Source organism: Oryctolagus cuniculus, chromosome 2, assembly GCF_964237555.1.
Source record: "Oryctolagus cuniculus chromosome 2, mOryCun1.1, whole genome shotgun sequence".
Classification (NCBI taxonomy): domain Eukaryota; kingdom Metazoa; phylum Chordata; class Mammalia; order Lagomorpha; family Leporidae; genus Oryctolagus; species Oryctolagus cuniculus.
Genome location: NC_091433.1, coordinates 86,727,830 through 86,742,971, shown reverse-complemented (window position 1 = coordinate 86,742,971; position 15,142 = coordinate 86,727,830). Strand labels below are relative to the sequence as shown.

The window sequence follows — 15,142 nt, the reverse complement described above, 5'->3', positions numbered from 1 at the left end:
ATGCAAATCAAAACCACAAGTAGGTCTCACCTCACCCCATCAGAATGGCTCTCATAAAGAAATCAAAAAACAATAAATGCCACTAATGAAGACATGAGGAAAATGATACCTTAATCCTCTCTTGGTGGGAATGTAAACTAACACAGCCATTGTGGAAGACAGTATGGAGATACTTCAGAAAGCTGAAAATAGGTATTACATATGACCCAGAGCTCCCACTCCTGGAAATGTACCTACATGGAATGAAGTCAGCATATGAATGAGTTATCTGTACCCCAGTGTTTATTGAAACTCAATTAACAATAGCTAAGATATGGAATCAACCCTTATGTCCATTAACTGATGACTGGATAAAGAAAATGTCATGTACATACACTATAGAATACTAATCAGCCATAAAAATAATGAAATCCTGTCCTTTAGAAAAAAAAAAAAAAGGAATGTGATTGGAAACCACCATACTTAGTGAAATAGGCCTGTCTCAAAGGACAAATACCATATGTTTTCCCTGATCTGTGGTAACTAATAACATACAAAATGTAATGAATACGAACAAAATTGACATTTGAGATTCAATGATTGTTTACAGCCTTTGCCTACTATTGAGGAGAAGTGTTTTTTTTCTTCTTACTATTTGTTGAATTCTTTACTTAGTGTGAGGTTAATATTATGAGTATAAAATATATTGAAAGTGGATCATTGTAAAAATTTTTAAAAAGAATAAGAAAGGAAGGAGGTGGGAGTATGGGAGCATGCGTGGGAAGGGGATAGGGTAGAAGTATCATTATGCTCTTAAATCTGTATATATGAAATACATGAAATTTGTTTACCTTAAAAAATTTTAAAAACCCATATACACATCACAGTAAGTACACAAAACACTTTCATACTAAGTCCACCAGAGTTCATAGTTCAACTATCTTCTTAATAGCAACAGCTATAGTCAGAACTAACTGGACCAATACATTCATGGTTCTTGAGGAAACAACTCCCAGCTTATAACTATCTCAGTGAGATTATTTTTCAAGAATATAAGGAAAATGAAGATATCTTTACATTAAAACAATAACAAATCTGTCTTTAAGAAAATATAAAGGCTTTGCTATTTGGTAAGAAGGAAAATAGTTACAATGGGAAGGAAGACCAAATATGCAAGAAGTAAGCTGAGCAAAATGGTTAAATATGAGAATAACTCAATGAAATTGGTATAAAATTGAATTGGTAGATTTTGAACTTTAATTAGAATTTGTATATAGCCAATATAGGTTCATTTCATGCATCATCTTACAGAAATAAGGAAGAGATTAGTCATTCAGGATAAAAATAGACAAGATAATTTAATACTTATTTTATGAGAAAATTCAAATGGCTTATAAACAGAGTAAAATGCATGGGAGAATTTGCAGAAAAATGTAAATTCAAACAACAGTAAGACACTGCTATTTTATAAAATACTATCTATAAGGATGGCTTAAATTTTTAAAAAATGCTATTGTGAGTGTTAGGTAGAATGCAGTTGCATTTCCAAGTGCAGGTGTATAAGCAGGGCAATAAAAACTCTCACAGCTGCTGTGGAAGCACAGGTGATCAAACCATTTGGGACAACTGACCATCTGATTGCAGGAAGACATTTGAACTTGATTATCCTGAACTTTTACTCCCAGTGCATGGATACATCTAAAGGAATTTACATAGCATCCTGTCCATAGCTGCCAGTGCATGTGGGGAAGTGCCACCACCCCAGAGTGGACTGAGGAAGATGGCGGCGTACCCACGTCGTGGAATGTCATAGTGCAGAGCGACGGCAGCAAGGCAGCTGCAGACAGCTGCCGCGTCGGTAGGTTTTCCAATCATCATATTGCTGGAAATAATTTATATCCCATTTATGTAAGTCTATGATTGAAAAAGTTAATATACTAAATAAGCAAAAGAGAAAAAGCAATTTAAAATGTGTAAGATAAAAAGCCAGAGCTGAGCTTACTTCTAAGGAATAAATATAGGCTTGCAACTGAGGAAGGTTTTGTTTATATGCTGGCATTGGAATATTTCTTACTTTGAGGGGTGATTACACGGCTGTTCACTTTATAACCTTGCATTTAAATGTGCATTATAATTGTATTTAATTTCTATAGCAAGTTTAAACATGGTGCTTAATTATTTCCTTGCTATTTTCAAACTTAATAGAATTTCTAGTCTATTTCTCTATACTTCAATAACCCACATGCACCTTTTAAAAGTTTTTCATTGAACTCTTGTTCTGTTGGATTATTTACTTTTTGTAGAAGTTAGAATCATTAATTGTGATGCAATAAATATGATACGCAATATATTTAATATATAAAAGACATCACATGAGGCAATCATTAAGTATTGAACAATTTTGAGGAAATGTACAGTATATTACAGTGTATCATAATATACTAGTTGAATCTACAGGAAGAAGTATTTATTAGCCCTAGTGATGCAGAAACTGACTGCTGGTATAATACAAATTTTAAAGTAACTACATTGAATAATGGGAAAGGAGGTGGGATGTCTGCAATAGCTGGCGTTTAACAAATATTGCCTACTTCTGAGGAATCAAAAATGACAAAATAAGTGTTTAAAGTTAGGAGAAATATTTATTCAGCAAGATCTTACAGCAAAATTACCTCTGAGGAGTAGTACTGGGGGAAAGGAAAGGGATAAATATTTCATAAGCATTTTGCTATTTGATGTGTAAATTATGTTCATGAATTACTTTCTTGAATGAGTTTTCCTTCTGGATACCGGCCCTGATCTGCCCCTCCCCCTAACAATGGCTGAATTAGGCATCTCTTTTGTCTTATACCAGCACTCACACGCATGCATCTCCCCATTGCTGCGTTTTGATTTTCACATTTCAAGTAAGTTCATGTTCACATTATTTTCATTTATCCTGATCAACATTATGGTATGCTTCCAATCTGAGAACTAGTCTCTTTTGTCAATTCTAGAACGTTCTCATCTTTAAAATTCTATTGTGAAAAGTGGCACAAGTACAATTTATGTTATCATACATTCAATATAGTGAATGATTGTAAATGCAACGTTTATGTACTCATACACAATAATAACAAAGTCACTCAATGAAGAAAGCACCATGCTGTCACTGCTCCTTGTTGTGCGTCTACTCCAAGCTTAGGTATCTACCTCTTCTGGAGGCTTTAGGAAATGTAGAATTCCTACTTGTATTTATAGATTCCTTTCTGCTTAATTCAGTTAATTTTTGTTATATGCGAATCAGTGCCATGACTTAAAGAAATATAATACTTTAACTTTATAGCACTTTATAGTATAGTATCTTAGATAGTGTTCTATTTAAGTAATAAATAACCACAGAAAGAAATGAAATGCGATAATGTGTTTATCAGTTGTCTCTTTGTGCATAGAATCTTGCAAGATGTTCATGGTGTAAAACAACAAAAAGCTATTGTTTATTATGTGCTTTATTCTAACTGAGCTCAGTGGAGTGATACTTCTGACCCATGTGGTTTTGCTGGAGTCATATGACTGCATTGGGTGACAGCATCCAAGATGGCAACATTCACCGAGGATGGCCTAGGAAGCTGGCTGCTGCATGGGTCCGATTCTCCACCAGAGTAGTTGATTTTCACATATGGTGGTTCGTGACTCTCAGAGACTGAGCACAGCAGCTGTCTGGCCGATGTGGGCTGATCATAACTGGTATACTGTGACTTGTGCATATTTTGTTGGAAGAAATGGGCCAAGACTCAGTAGAAGGGAGAACAGACTTCACGTTGCTACGGTCCATCTTTAAACACATCCATCCCAGTCTTTGCTCCAGCCATAAGAAGTCATATCCCTGCCTTGTTCAAGATACTCTCACCCTCCAGAGCCTCACATCTTTGCAGCATCAGCTCAAAGTCCTGAATCTTGTCATCTAAAACAGGTCTAGAAGTGGGCAGGGGCTGCCCAGCACTGCTCCTCGCCATCTGAAGCTCTCTGAATGGAACAGGCTACTCTTGCTATCTCTGAAGCCAGCAGAGGTGGGACACTTGCAAACCGAGACTTGGAACAGTAAGAGGAAGGCCAGTCATGGAGGTTGCTTGGGAATCTCTTTTATTTATTTATTTATTTATTTATTTATTTATTTATTTATTTAATTTATTTAATTTATTTATTTATTTTACAGGCAGAGTGGACAGTGAGAGAGAGAGACAAAGAGAAAGGTCTTCCTTTGCAGTTGGTTCACCCTCCAATGGCCACCGCGGCCGGCGGGCGCGCTGCAGCCGGCGCACCGCACTGATCCGATGGCAGGAGCCAGGTGCTTCTCCTAGTCTCCCATGGGGTGCAGGGCCCAAGCACTTGGGCCATCCTCCACTGCACTCCCGGGCCATAGCAGAGTACCCATTATTAGACTCCTCAGAGAGCAGGAATGTTTGTGTGCCAGGTCTGTCCTCATGAACACATTCATCTTGCTCTCATTCTTTTGTGTCTTGGCTCTGTGCTTGACCCTCTGAGTCCTTCTTTGTTCTCAATCAATGCCCTATGCTTATATTTTGAGGACTGCTGTCTGCTTGATTTCCTCTATGTGCCACTTTGGGCCCCAGAGACCTTTTTGGTTCACTTTGAACTTTATTTGGCCCTTTTACTCCAAATTGAAAGGACTTAGACCAGTGAGATCTCGTTTAAAGCATGGAGAACTATCTGTGAATCTTACTTAGGTTCATGTCATGCCCAGAACGTCATACACATGATTCCTTGGAAACAGAACTCTCTTTACTTTGAGAATATCGGGCTGCTGGGAAGAATGCCATTAACTACATTTGAAATCCTTTTTGCCTGACTAGGAGCATCTAAGAGTCACCGGATATCCTAAATCACTCTCCAGTCTGAACACAGCTTCCTACAGCTGCATCCTCAATTGGATCTTGACCTTGAGGTCCTGTGTTATAGATTGTGGGCCAGAATTGATTTTTTTTTCTCTAAATTTTTCTAATTTTTTCTCTAATAATTTTTTGGGGGGTCCAGATGCAGTTCTGGGCTTCCTATATTTCTTCCTAGTTCTGTTTGAAAACTGAAGATTTTCAGGGCCGCCGCTGTGGCGCAGCAGGTTAAAGCCCTGGCCTGAAGCACCAGCATCCCATGTGGGCGTCGGTCTAGTCTCAGCTGCTCCTCTTCCAATCCAGCTCTCTGCTGTGGCCTGGGAAAGCAGTGGAGGATGGCACCAGTCCTTGGGCCCCTGCACCTGTGTAGGAGACCCGGAAGAAGCTCCTGGCTTCTGGCTTCGGATCGGTGCAGCTCCGTCCATTGTGGGCATCTAGGGAGTGAACCTGCAGATGGAAGACCTCTCTTTCTGCCTCTACCTCTCTCTGCGATTCTGTCTTTCAAATAAATTAAATAAATCTTTTAAAAAATTTTAAAAAAGAAAACTGAAGAGTTTCTCTTTTAGTTCAATTGTCTTATAGTTTTTTATCATACATAATGAAGTAAAGGAGACCCAGCACTCTTTTGGAAAATCTTATTAGCAAGCTTCATAATTTCATTATTATTATATATCATATATATCATACATATAATATACAAACACATAACACATTATGTAGGTGCTATATTGTCGCTCCCCCTCTTCGTGGAGGAACGACACAGGACCCTGCGCTGTTCTTTAGTCTGCTCGGCCCTCCCCGGGTTTGCTGCTGGTTCTTCCCGGGTTGGCTACCGACCCTTCCACCTCCGTGGAAGGGCAGTTCCCCCTGCCACATTCCCCACTTCCGCAGGGGAGCGGCACACCACCGGCCGGCTCTCTGGGGGCTGCACAGGCGTTCCCTCAGATGTTCCCCTTAGATGTTCCTGGTGCATGCCGTCTCTCTCCTCCTTTATAGTCCTCCTCCGCCAATCCCAACTCGGCTGCCCACACGCCGAGTACGCTGCTCTCCTCCAATCAGGAGCAAGTCCTACAGTTTATTGGTTGAACTGGAGGCAGCTGTGCGGAAGCTGTTTACTTCTCTCCCAGCGCCATATTGTGGGAGAGCAGATGCATAGAATAAGTCTTAATTCCAGTAACTCAGTCCAGTCCGGGCTGCTCCCCACACTATATAATATGAGCATGTACATATTATATATATTATATAATATATTATTACATCTATTATATAATATATAATATGTCATAGATATATAGTAATATATGCACCATATATAATATATTTAATATAGTATATATTGTGCACTACATATCTATATATTATATATGGTATACATTATATATTTTATCACATATTAATATATTATATATGGTATACATTATATATTAAATAATGCATTATATAATATATAGCATCTAATTATAAATTATAATTATATTGTAAAGATACTATTATAATTATAATGCAATATTATAATTCTTTTTATAAATTATATAAAAATATAATTATACTATAATATTATAATTATATTATTTTATTATACATAAAACATAAATATAATATAAATATAATTATAGCATTATATAATATTTATTATATACTATATAATATATATCATATATTTCATTATCTAAATATAATATATATTATACAATATATAATTATATATTTATAATAATCTAAATATATAAATATATAAAATATATTACTATATACTATATTATATTATTATATACTTTATATATAAATACAAATACATAAATATATAAATATAATATAAATATATTATAAATATAAATATATTATAATAAATATATAATATATTATATTATATAATATAGCATTATATAATATATATTATATTATTTAATATAATACATATTATAAATATATTATATAATACATAACATATTAAATTATACATAATAAATATGTATTATACAATATACAACATATATTATATTACATATTGCATTATATTTTGTATAATATAGAAATATATTATATATTATTACACACTATATGATATTTTATTGCATATATAATTTGTAATATAATGTGTAATATATTATGTATTCTATGATATGTAATATATTTTGTATGTATATATTATATAATGTATAATTTATAGTATTATTTTACATATTTGATATTATATAGTATAATGTATAAACATATACAATATATGATAATATAATTATAGTGTTATATAATGTATTATGTATTATAATATGCAACATATAATATACTATATTATATATAAATATGATATATAATATATAATGAAGTATAATATAATATATAATATATGATAATATGTAATGATATATAATATATAATAAATAATTATAATATAATATAATTATATGGTGTATATTATACAGTATATAATTATATAATATATATTTTATGTATTATGTAGTGTATATTGTATTATATAAAGTGTGTAATATATATTAATATACAATATATAATGTATTATATACAATGTATTAATATATAATAGTATAATTATATATTAATAATTTTATTAGTAATATATAATATATGTAGTACATGCCATATATATTACTATATAATAATTAATATGTATTATGTATAATATAATGTATTAATATGTAATATATGGTATATAATATATGATATATAATTTTATATTGCATTTATTTTATTATATTTTGTGTGTTCTATACTATTGCTGGGGACAATGTCACCAAAGTTCTGCTATGATAACATGGCTGGCTGGCTTGTCCTCCAATTGTGATTTTATCATTGCATTTCCAGCGTTTGCCAAAAGTCTCCATTCAAACCTTCCAGCCTGTCTCTACCGTCAGGTCCTAAGACGAGGCCGTGTGTTGGCTTTTGTTACACAGCAGAACCTCTTCTGCTATCAGTTATCCATCTGCAAACAAGCCATTCTTGAACTTATTGGTTTAAAACAACATAATGTTCCTATTTTTGTGGGCTGAGTGGTCTCAGCCATGTGATTTCTTCTGCTCCGTATTAAACTGAGGGCTTGTCTGGGAGCAGGGATGCCCCGAATGACTGCCTATTTGACTGCTATTGCAACCGTGTGACTGGGGCAGCTGAAAGCTGGCTGGGTCTTCTCTTCATGACAGTTCAGGACTCCACATGAAAGTTGAAATTGTCATTCCTCTAAAGCCTAGCCTGAAAGTGGCAAAGTGTGGCATCATCTGCATTCTACTTATCATCTCAAGTCACTAGCAAACCAGGACTCAAGAAGAGGAGTAGCATGAGTATATAGCAAAAGAAGAAAATGTTGAGAGTTGTATTCAGAGGGAAATCAACTGTAGTTATAGGCTGTAACAATTGCTTGAAAGGAAACAAAGTGGAGTAAGAAGATAGAAGGAAATCAAGGACACCTATTTAGACAGGATGGATGTGGAGGTCTCTTGAGTACTGAAGGATGAGAATAAATCTCGGAGCAAGAAGCACAAACCAATAAAGTGGTCTTTTCAGCAATTTAACTTAAAATAAGGCTGTGGTAGTGGGAAAATGGGGTAGAAGTAGAATTAGGATTTATTTATGAAACAAAGTGGATGGGACTGATGGGAGTATACACAAGGCTAAGGGAGAACAGGATTACCAAGAGAATGCCCATTTGGCTGTTTCAAGGAGCTGTGGCAGGAAGAAGGATGCTGTGGCTCTACGTGGAGGGTGTGGGTGTGCAGCATGAGCACAGACACAACACAGGACCCCAGCAGCCGAGAGCCTCACCACCAGCTTTGGAGAGTGAGGTGAGACCAAACTGTAGCAGCCCAAGCCACTGATGATATAGCTGCAGGGTGAGCCTGCTGTGAATCGAGCCTGGAGTCCTGTCAGGGACAGAGTAGCTACCAACCTAGAGGAAAAACAGAGGCACGTTTCTCTCTCCCTGTCCCTCTGACAATGGTGCCCTGCGACTGGCCGAGAGAGAGGGCGGGCGCCATTTTGGATATACGTAACAGCTGTGACAGCTTGGGTCCATGCGCCAGCAACCAGCAGAAAGGAGACACTTGAGTCCGGCTAGGAGGATTGATGGGGGCTGAGCACTTGTGTAGGTCTGTGAAGTGTCCCCAGCCTCCCCACACATGGCAGGCTCTGGGACTCAAACAGCCTAGGTGGAGTACCCACAGGTAACTTGCTCTGGGAGCATCTTCGCCTCTCTAGACAGGACAGGCCGGCAAGGCGGAGCAGATCGTCGGTGCCCCATGACTGCCCGAGCCTTGGGTGCTGGGACTGCGTGAACACTGTGGCTGTGTGGAAGGAAGCAAGGTGTGGCTGGGTCTCTGGGCAGTTGCAGTGGGCGGCTCCACATACCTGGGGTGGGTCACTGCAGCAGGGTCTGTGCTAACACTGAGGACCGCATGGAACCTTTGTGTGGTTCTTGAGGCGGTGTGGATGACTATTACACCCACTAAGACCCACCATATGACTCAGCCATTCCACTCCTGGGAATTTACCCCAGAGAAATAAAATCAGCATCCGGAAGAGTTATCTGTACCCCCATGTTTTTTTGCAGCTCAATTCAAAATAGTTAAGATATGGAATCGACCCAGGTATCCATCAACAGAAGAGTGGAAAAGCAAAATATGATATAGGTACACCATGGAATACTACACAGTGGTAAAAAAAATGAAATCCTGTCAGTTCCAACAAAATGGATGCAACTGGAAACCATTATACTTAGTGAAATAAGCCAGTCCCAAAAGGACAAGTACCATATGTTCTCCCTGATCTGTGGTAACTAACAGAGTGGTTAGTAGAATGAAATTGACACTTTGAGATGTGATGATTTTGAATAGCTCCTGCCTCCTTGTTGAGGAACAGTTTTTTCTTTATATTATTTGTTTAATTCTTTACTTAATGTAGGGTTAATCTTATGAGTATAAAGTTAATTGAAAATAGAACTTAGTAAAAAATAAGAATGGGAATGGTTGAGGGAGGAGAGAGACGTGTGGGAGTGTGGGCAGGAGGGACAGTAGGGTGGGGAGAATCACTATGTTCCTAAATTTGCATATATGAAATGCATGAAGTTTGTATACCTTAAATAAAGGTTTCTATATGAAAAAAGTAAAAAAATTTAAATATAGAACAGAATTTCCCATGTGATTAAGAGTAATAAAGATGTTTAAGTACAAAGAAGAAATCATGCATAATTTTTTCATAATATACATTTCCATGAACTTTTTGGAGATTCCTTGTGTGTATGGATTTCGATTATTTCGCTCTCAAATCAACTTAAGCTTTAGTTCCATTTCTCAGAAAAAATGCAGAATTTCCTGAAAAGATAGGCAGTGCCATAGTAAGGAAACATTAGCAGCACCATAAGGTGGTTGACAATGCTGTTGGAGCTCACATTTATGAGACTCCAATGTGATGATGTATTGGGCACGTCATATGTGATCCCACATACAATGCCATATAAGATCAAAATATTGTAAATCCAGCTGACTTATGAGGGTTCTTCAAAAAGTTGTGGAAAATGGAATTAAAAACATAAGCTTATTTTGTTGTAAAAAGTTTTGAATTCATGTATAATTTTTCTGTAATATGCATTTTCCATGAAATTGTGAAGATCATGAAGACCGCTTGTAAAAAATTCAGTGAATTGTTTGGATAACTGATTAATCATTTGAGAAAAACAAAGGGATTAACTCTAAACACATCCCACAAAATCAAGTATAGTGAGCTTAAGTATTAAAGATTACAATATAACCTTTCGGAAATGCTAGAGAAATAGGCACTTCATTTTAGAACAGAGAGCTAAGAATGGCAGAAAAGCAAGGAAGCAAAAGGGAAGAGTGGGTGGATTGGTGCATGTGCGAATCAACTGCTTCTGCATTAAGACAAAAGCATAAACAAAATTAGAAGGCAAAATACATACAACCTATGGAGGAAACAGCTTAATATCAAAATATTCAAGCACAGGAAAGTGGTAGAAAGAGGATAAAAAAATAAAGAGAAATTTCATGAAAGGAAGAGAACTTTCAAAAAGTATAAAATTGTTCCATCTCACTAGGAACCAAGATCATAACTGTAAAATAAAGCAATAAGAAACAAGTTTTTGTATTTAAATAGCAGTAAAAATTCTTTTTGCCTTAAATTTGTATTCCCCAGTGTTTGACCAGCAATGTAGCCTGGACTGCTAGTGGCAGGGTAAACTGCTGAGAAGGAAAACACCTTCGAGAACAATCCTCTCTGTGTGGATCTGAACTTCACCTTCTGAGAATTAAGAGGTTAAAAAATTAGAAAGTGCATCAGACTTGTGCCCCAAATTATCAGTGTGTATGATGATGACATTAAGTGTAGGGTAACTTAAATGCCAACTAGCAGTCCCTTAATACTAGCATACATGGGGAAACACATCTGGCAGGATATATTCCAACATATTACTCTAGTCATGAGATTGCTTTCCTTTTTCTTCTTTTTGTTTTCTTTTTGTTATTCCTTTCTGAATTTTCTATGAGTAAGACCAAGATCATTTTACTCCGTTAAAACACATCCACACGCATTTTCGGCGCCGACACAGAACTCACAGGCTGCATGGACACACTTACTCTCCCAGGAAGACAATCTCCGTGTTGATTTCCCCCGACTTGTGGCGGAGGAAGTTCCTCAGGAAAGCCGTCACACTGTCCACAGTGATGTTGCCACAGACCACGATGTACCTGGGCAGCAAGGACAGGGGAGGGGCACCCGTGAGGAGCTGTAGCGTCTTCCCGTCAAGGTTTACACATGGACAATTCACTTAGAGTTAGTTTGAAATAAATCTGGCATTTGAATCACCCAGATTCTAAAGACAAAAACATTAGGGACTGCATTGCCAATGTGCAAAAGTAGACTTCTGTAGTCTTCTAGACTGTTTGAAGTTGAGCATGCCCCAGACTTCTGAGTTTCACACAGCGTTCCAGGAGCACAAGAGTAACTATCATTACTGCTAAATTTTTTTCTCAGTTAGTTCTAACTTATGAGAGTGGTTCAAAAAGTTCATGGAAATTGGAATGAGAAACGTAAGTTTATCTGGGAGCAAAAAAAATTTGAAATCCATGCATAGTGTTTTCATCATCCATATGTTCCACAAACTTTTTGAAGGTGTTTCTGTGTAATGACCTTTCACTTAATTCCTAATTAACTGAGTTTTTCCTCCTCTTGGTAGAGAGCTGATGCTCAAATGGCTCATTAACTTTCTCCATAACTAAATATTGTGGCTGAGGTAGCACCACATTCTAGGTTGTTTTGGTTTATAATTGTATGCCTAAAATTATCTAGTAGTTATAGAAAAGTGAGTGCAATGGAGAGATAAGTAGGACAGGTGCAGAAACCTGTGCACATGGTGTTTGTGATGAAAAAGAGCTGCAGATTTTTTTTACTTTAATATATTTAAAAAGCTATGCTTCTTCTTCCCATTAGCCATGTAAGAAAACAGAAACCATAATTTTAACCTACATTAACCATAAATTTCCCCTACTTTAGTGGTTGATTCAGCATGAGTCTCCTATGCCTTTCCTGACGCAAATGGGATTTGATTTTGGCTTATCTAGTTTGTTTCACTGCTTCTCATTATTTATGGTCTCATTAATTTCATTATGTTTTATTCTTTCATCTTTGTACTCCTTGGCCAATAGTGGTTTTCACTTAACTGCATTAAGAGATAGCCTCCTTCCCCCAAGAGAGTTATCTTCTTTGTATCTCTTGCCTACAGCAGACAGGAACTGAATAAAAATATACACACATTGAATTTAAGACCTCCAATCCATTCTCTTCTTAAATATGAAAAAGAGTTATGGCAGCTGAAGTGATGAGAATCCACATAAACATGAGATACAGGCACCTCCAGTTTCATTTCCCTCCTGGAAAAGAGCTTGAACAATGTCAATGCCCCTGGAAGTGCTGCAGGAGGGAGGGTGGAAACTGCTCCTCCCTTCAGGAAACTCAGCACGCAGCGAGCCCTCGACAATTGGGGGTGAGGGGGTGGGATTTTGGCTAAGATAACTGAATTGAATTATTTAAAATATTAAACTTGAGGGGTGGCATTGTGGCATAATAAGTAAATCTGTTGCCTGTGGCTCTGGCATCCCTTATGGGTTTGATTCCCAGTTGCTCCACTTCTGATCCAGCTCTCTGCTGTGGCTTGGGAAAGCAGTAGAAGATGGCCCACGTGCTTGGGCCCTGCACCCACATGGGAGACCTGGAAGAAGCTCCTGGCTCCTGGCTATTACTTGGTCCAGTCCTGGCCATTGCAGTCATTATGAGAGTGTACCAACAGATGGATGATTTCCCTCTTTCTCTGTCTGTCTCTCCCTCTCTCTCTCTCTGACTTTCAAATAAATAAATAAATATTTTAAAAAAATAAATAAAATGTGAAAGTTGGCTTTAATTTGATCCGTTGTGTAAAGTCAGCCATTAGTTAACCATATGATAAAATGAGTAAGAAAATAAGTAATGATACCAGAGTAGTGATGAGAGATGCATAATTAATATTTATTGGCAGTAAATTACAACTTTTCTGTCATGGTGGTTCATTTACTGCTCTTCTGAGCATTTGCCTAGTAGTTTGTATGTAGTAGCAAATACATTCACTTGGCATTTATTCTTGCACTGTCCTCTTTGTTGAGGGAGGACTTGCCAATATGAGTGAATTTTAAACTTTGCAGATTGTGGAATGAAAAGATGTTTATTTGATGCAAAAATTTTAAAATCCATGCATAATTTTTCATAACATGCATTTTACAAGAGCTTTTTGAAGACCCTTTGTATGAATGGATTTCAAAATATTTTTGCACCAAATAAATGTATCTTTTCTATCCACTTTCCACAAACTTTTTGAAATACACTCACATTGTCAGCTTTGGTTCTATCACTAGACCAGGCAACACATGTCTACCGTGGGGTACGGGACTTAACAGAATATCTCAAACTGTGGCAATTATAACTGAAAGGCTACATACTTCTTCCCTTTGACCACATCATAGGACCTGGTGTAGTTCCTCGTGTTAGCAAAAAGTTCCACCATTTCAGGGACATAGATGGCAAATAGTATCTAAAACGATCAGAAAATAAAACCTTTGGTTTCATTATTTGGACAGATTCCCCCAAAAGTCCAAGACTATTAAGGAGAAAGAAGGTACATACAATGTTCTTTTGTCTACAAGGGTCATTACGATGAACTACATGCTAAGAGAGATTTGGTTAAAATATAAGAAAATTCTCCTCTGTGTTCAACAATGAAAGCCAAGCCATAAGGCAACCTTCCCACTGGTTCTGCCCATCTTCATATCTAGATTCCCTCCTGACTCTGACTTCATTCTATTTTGAGCCCTTGGGAATAGTTAAGCACGTGGGTATTGTGGCTCCACAGATTAAGCCAACACTTGGAACCCCCACATCTTATATTGGAGTGCTGATTAGAGTCCAGAATACTGTATTTCTGATACAGTTTCCTGTTAACGTAGTGGAGCAGATAGATGATGGCTCCAGTGCTTGGGGCCCTGCTACCTTCATGGGAGTTCCAGATGGAATTTCTGGCGCTTAGCTTAAGCCTGGTCCAGCCCTGGCTATTCTGGGCATTTGGGGAGTGAATCTGTAGATAGAAAATGTTTCTTTTTCTCTTTCTCTTTCTTTCTCTCTCTCTCTCTCTCTCTGTGTATCTGTTTCTCTCTGACACACACACACTCCCTCTCTACTTTGCAAGTAGATGATAAATAAATGCACAAATAAATATTGATAAATGAGGTAATGATCGACATCAATAGGGATTATCAGAGAGGTGGAGTGAAGAATTTTGTTAAGTTAGGGAATTGAATTGAAGGTCACTAAAAGGAAAGAATGCTTCCTTTGCCTTTGCTACACTCCTGAACCAAGCCAAGTTGTTCACTCGTTTGAAATTAAATGCTGGTGTGCTGAGGGCTTACTCATTTGGGCTGGGAGGGACAGAACTTCCTTCAGATCAAATCTTAAATGAAGAAAGACTGTATTGTGCTTGGCCAAAGATGAAGGTGGACAGGGTTGCACAAATCTACACAGAAGCCAGTAAGGGAAAATCAGCTCTCTTTGTCCACCATCATTTAACTCTTGCAACCATGCACTGACATTACAGGCTTCGGGGAATGCAATTCTGAAATTATGGGACCTAGGCACCTTTGCATTTTCATATGACACCTGCTCTGAATAATGCAATTTTGACCTGTATGGCTTTATTTCTCACCATTAGCAAAAAAGTTTTTTGGTTTAAG

General features: G+C 37.1%; 1 protein-coding gene across 3 annotated transcripts in view; it reads right to left on the bottom strand.

The window, feature by feature from the left end:
- KCNU1 (potassium calcium-activated channel subfamily U member 1) overlaps positions 1-15,142 on the bottom strand; it is a 143,515-nt gene that overhangs the window by 98,964 nt on the left and 29,409 nt on the right. For all 3 annotated transcript variants that reach the window (XM_070068546.1, XM_070068544.1, XM_070068545.1), the window contains exons 9-10: positions 13,859-13,950; positions 11,468-11,578 (exon numbers count right to left, since the gene is read on the bottom strand). In XM_070068546.1, coding sequence (XP_069924647.1) covers positions 11,468-11,578; positions 13,859-13,950 — 203 coding nt within the window. The remainder of the gene's footprint in view (positions 1-11,467; positions 11,579-13,858; positions 13,951-15,142) is intronic.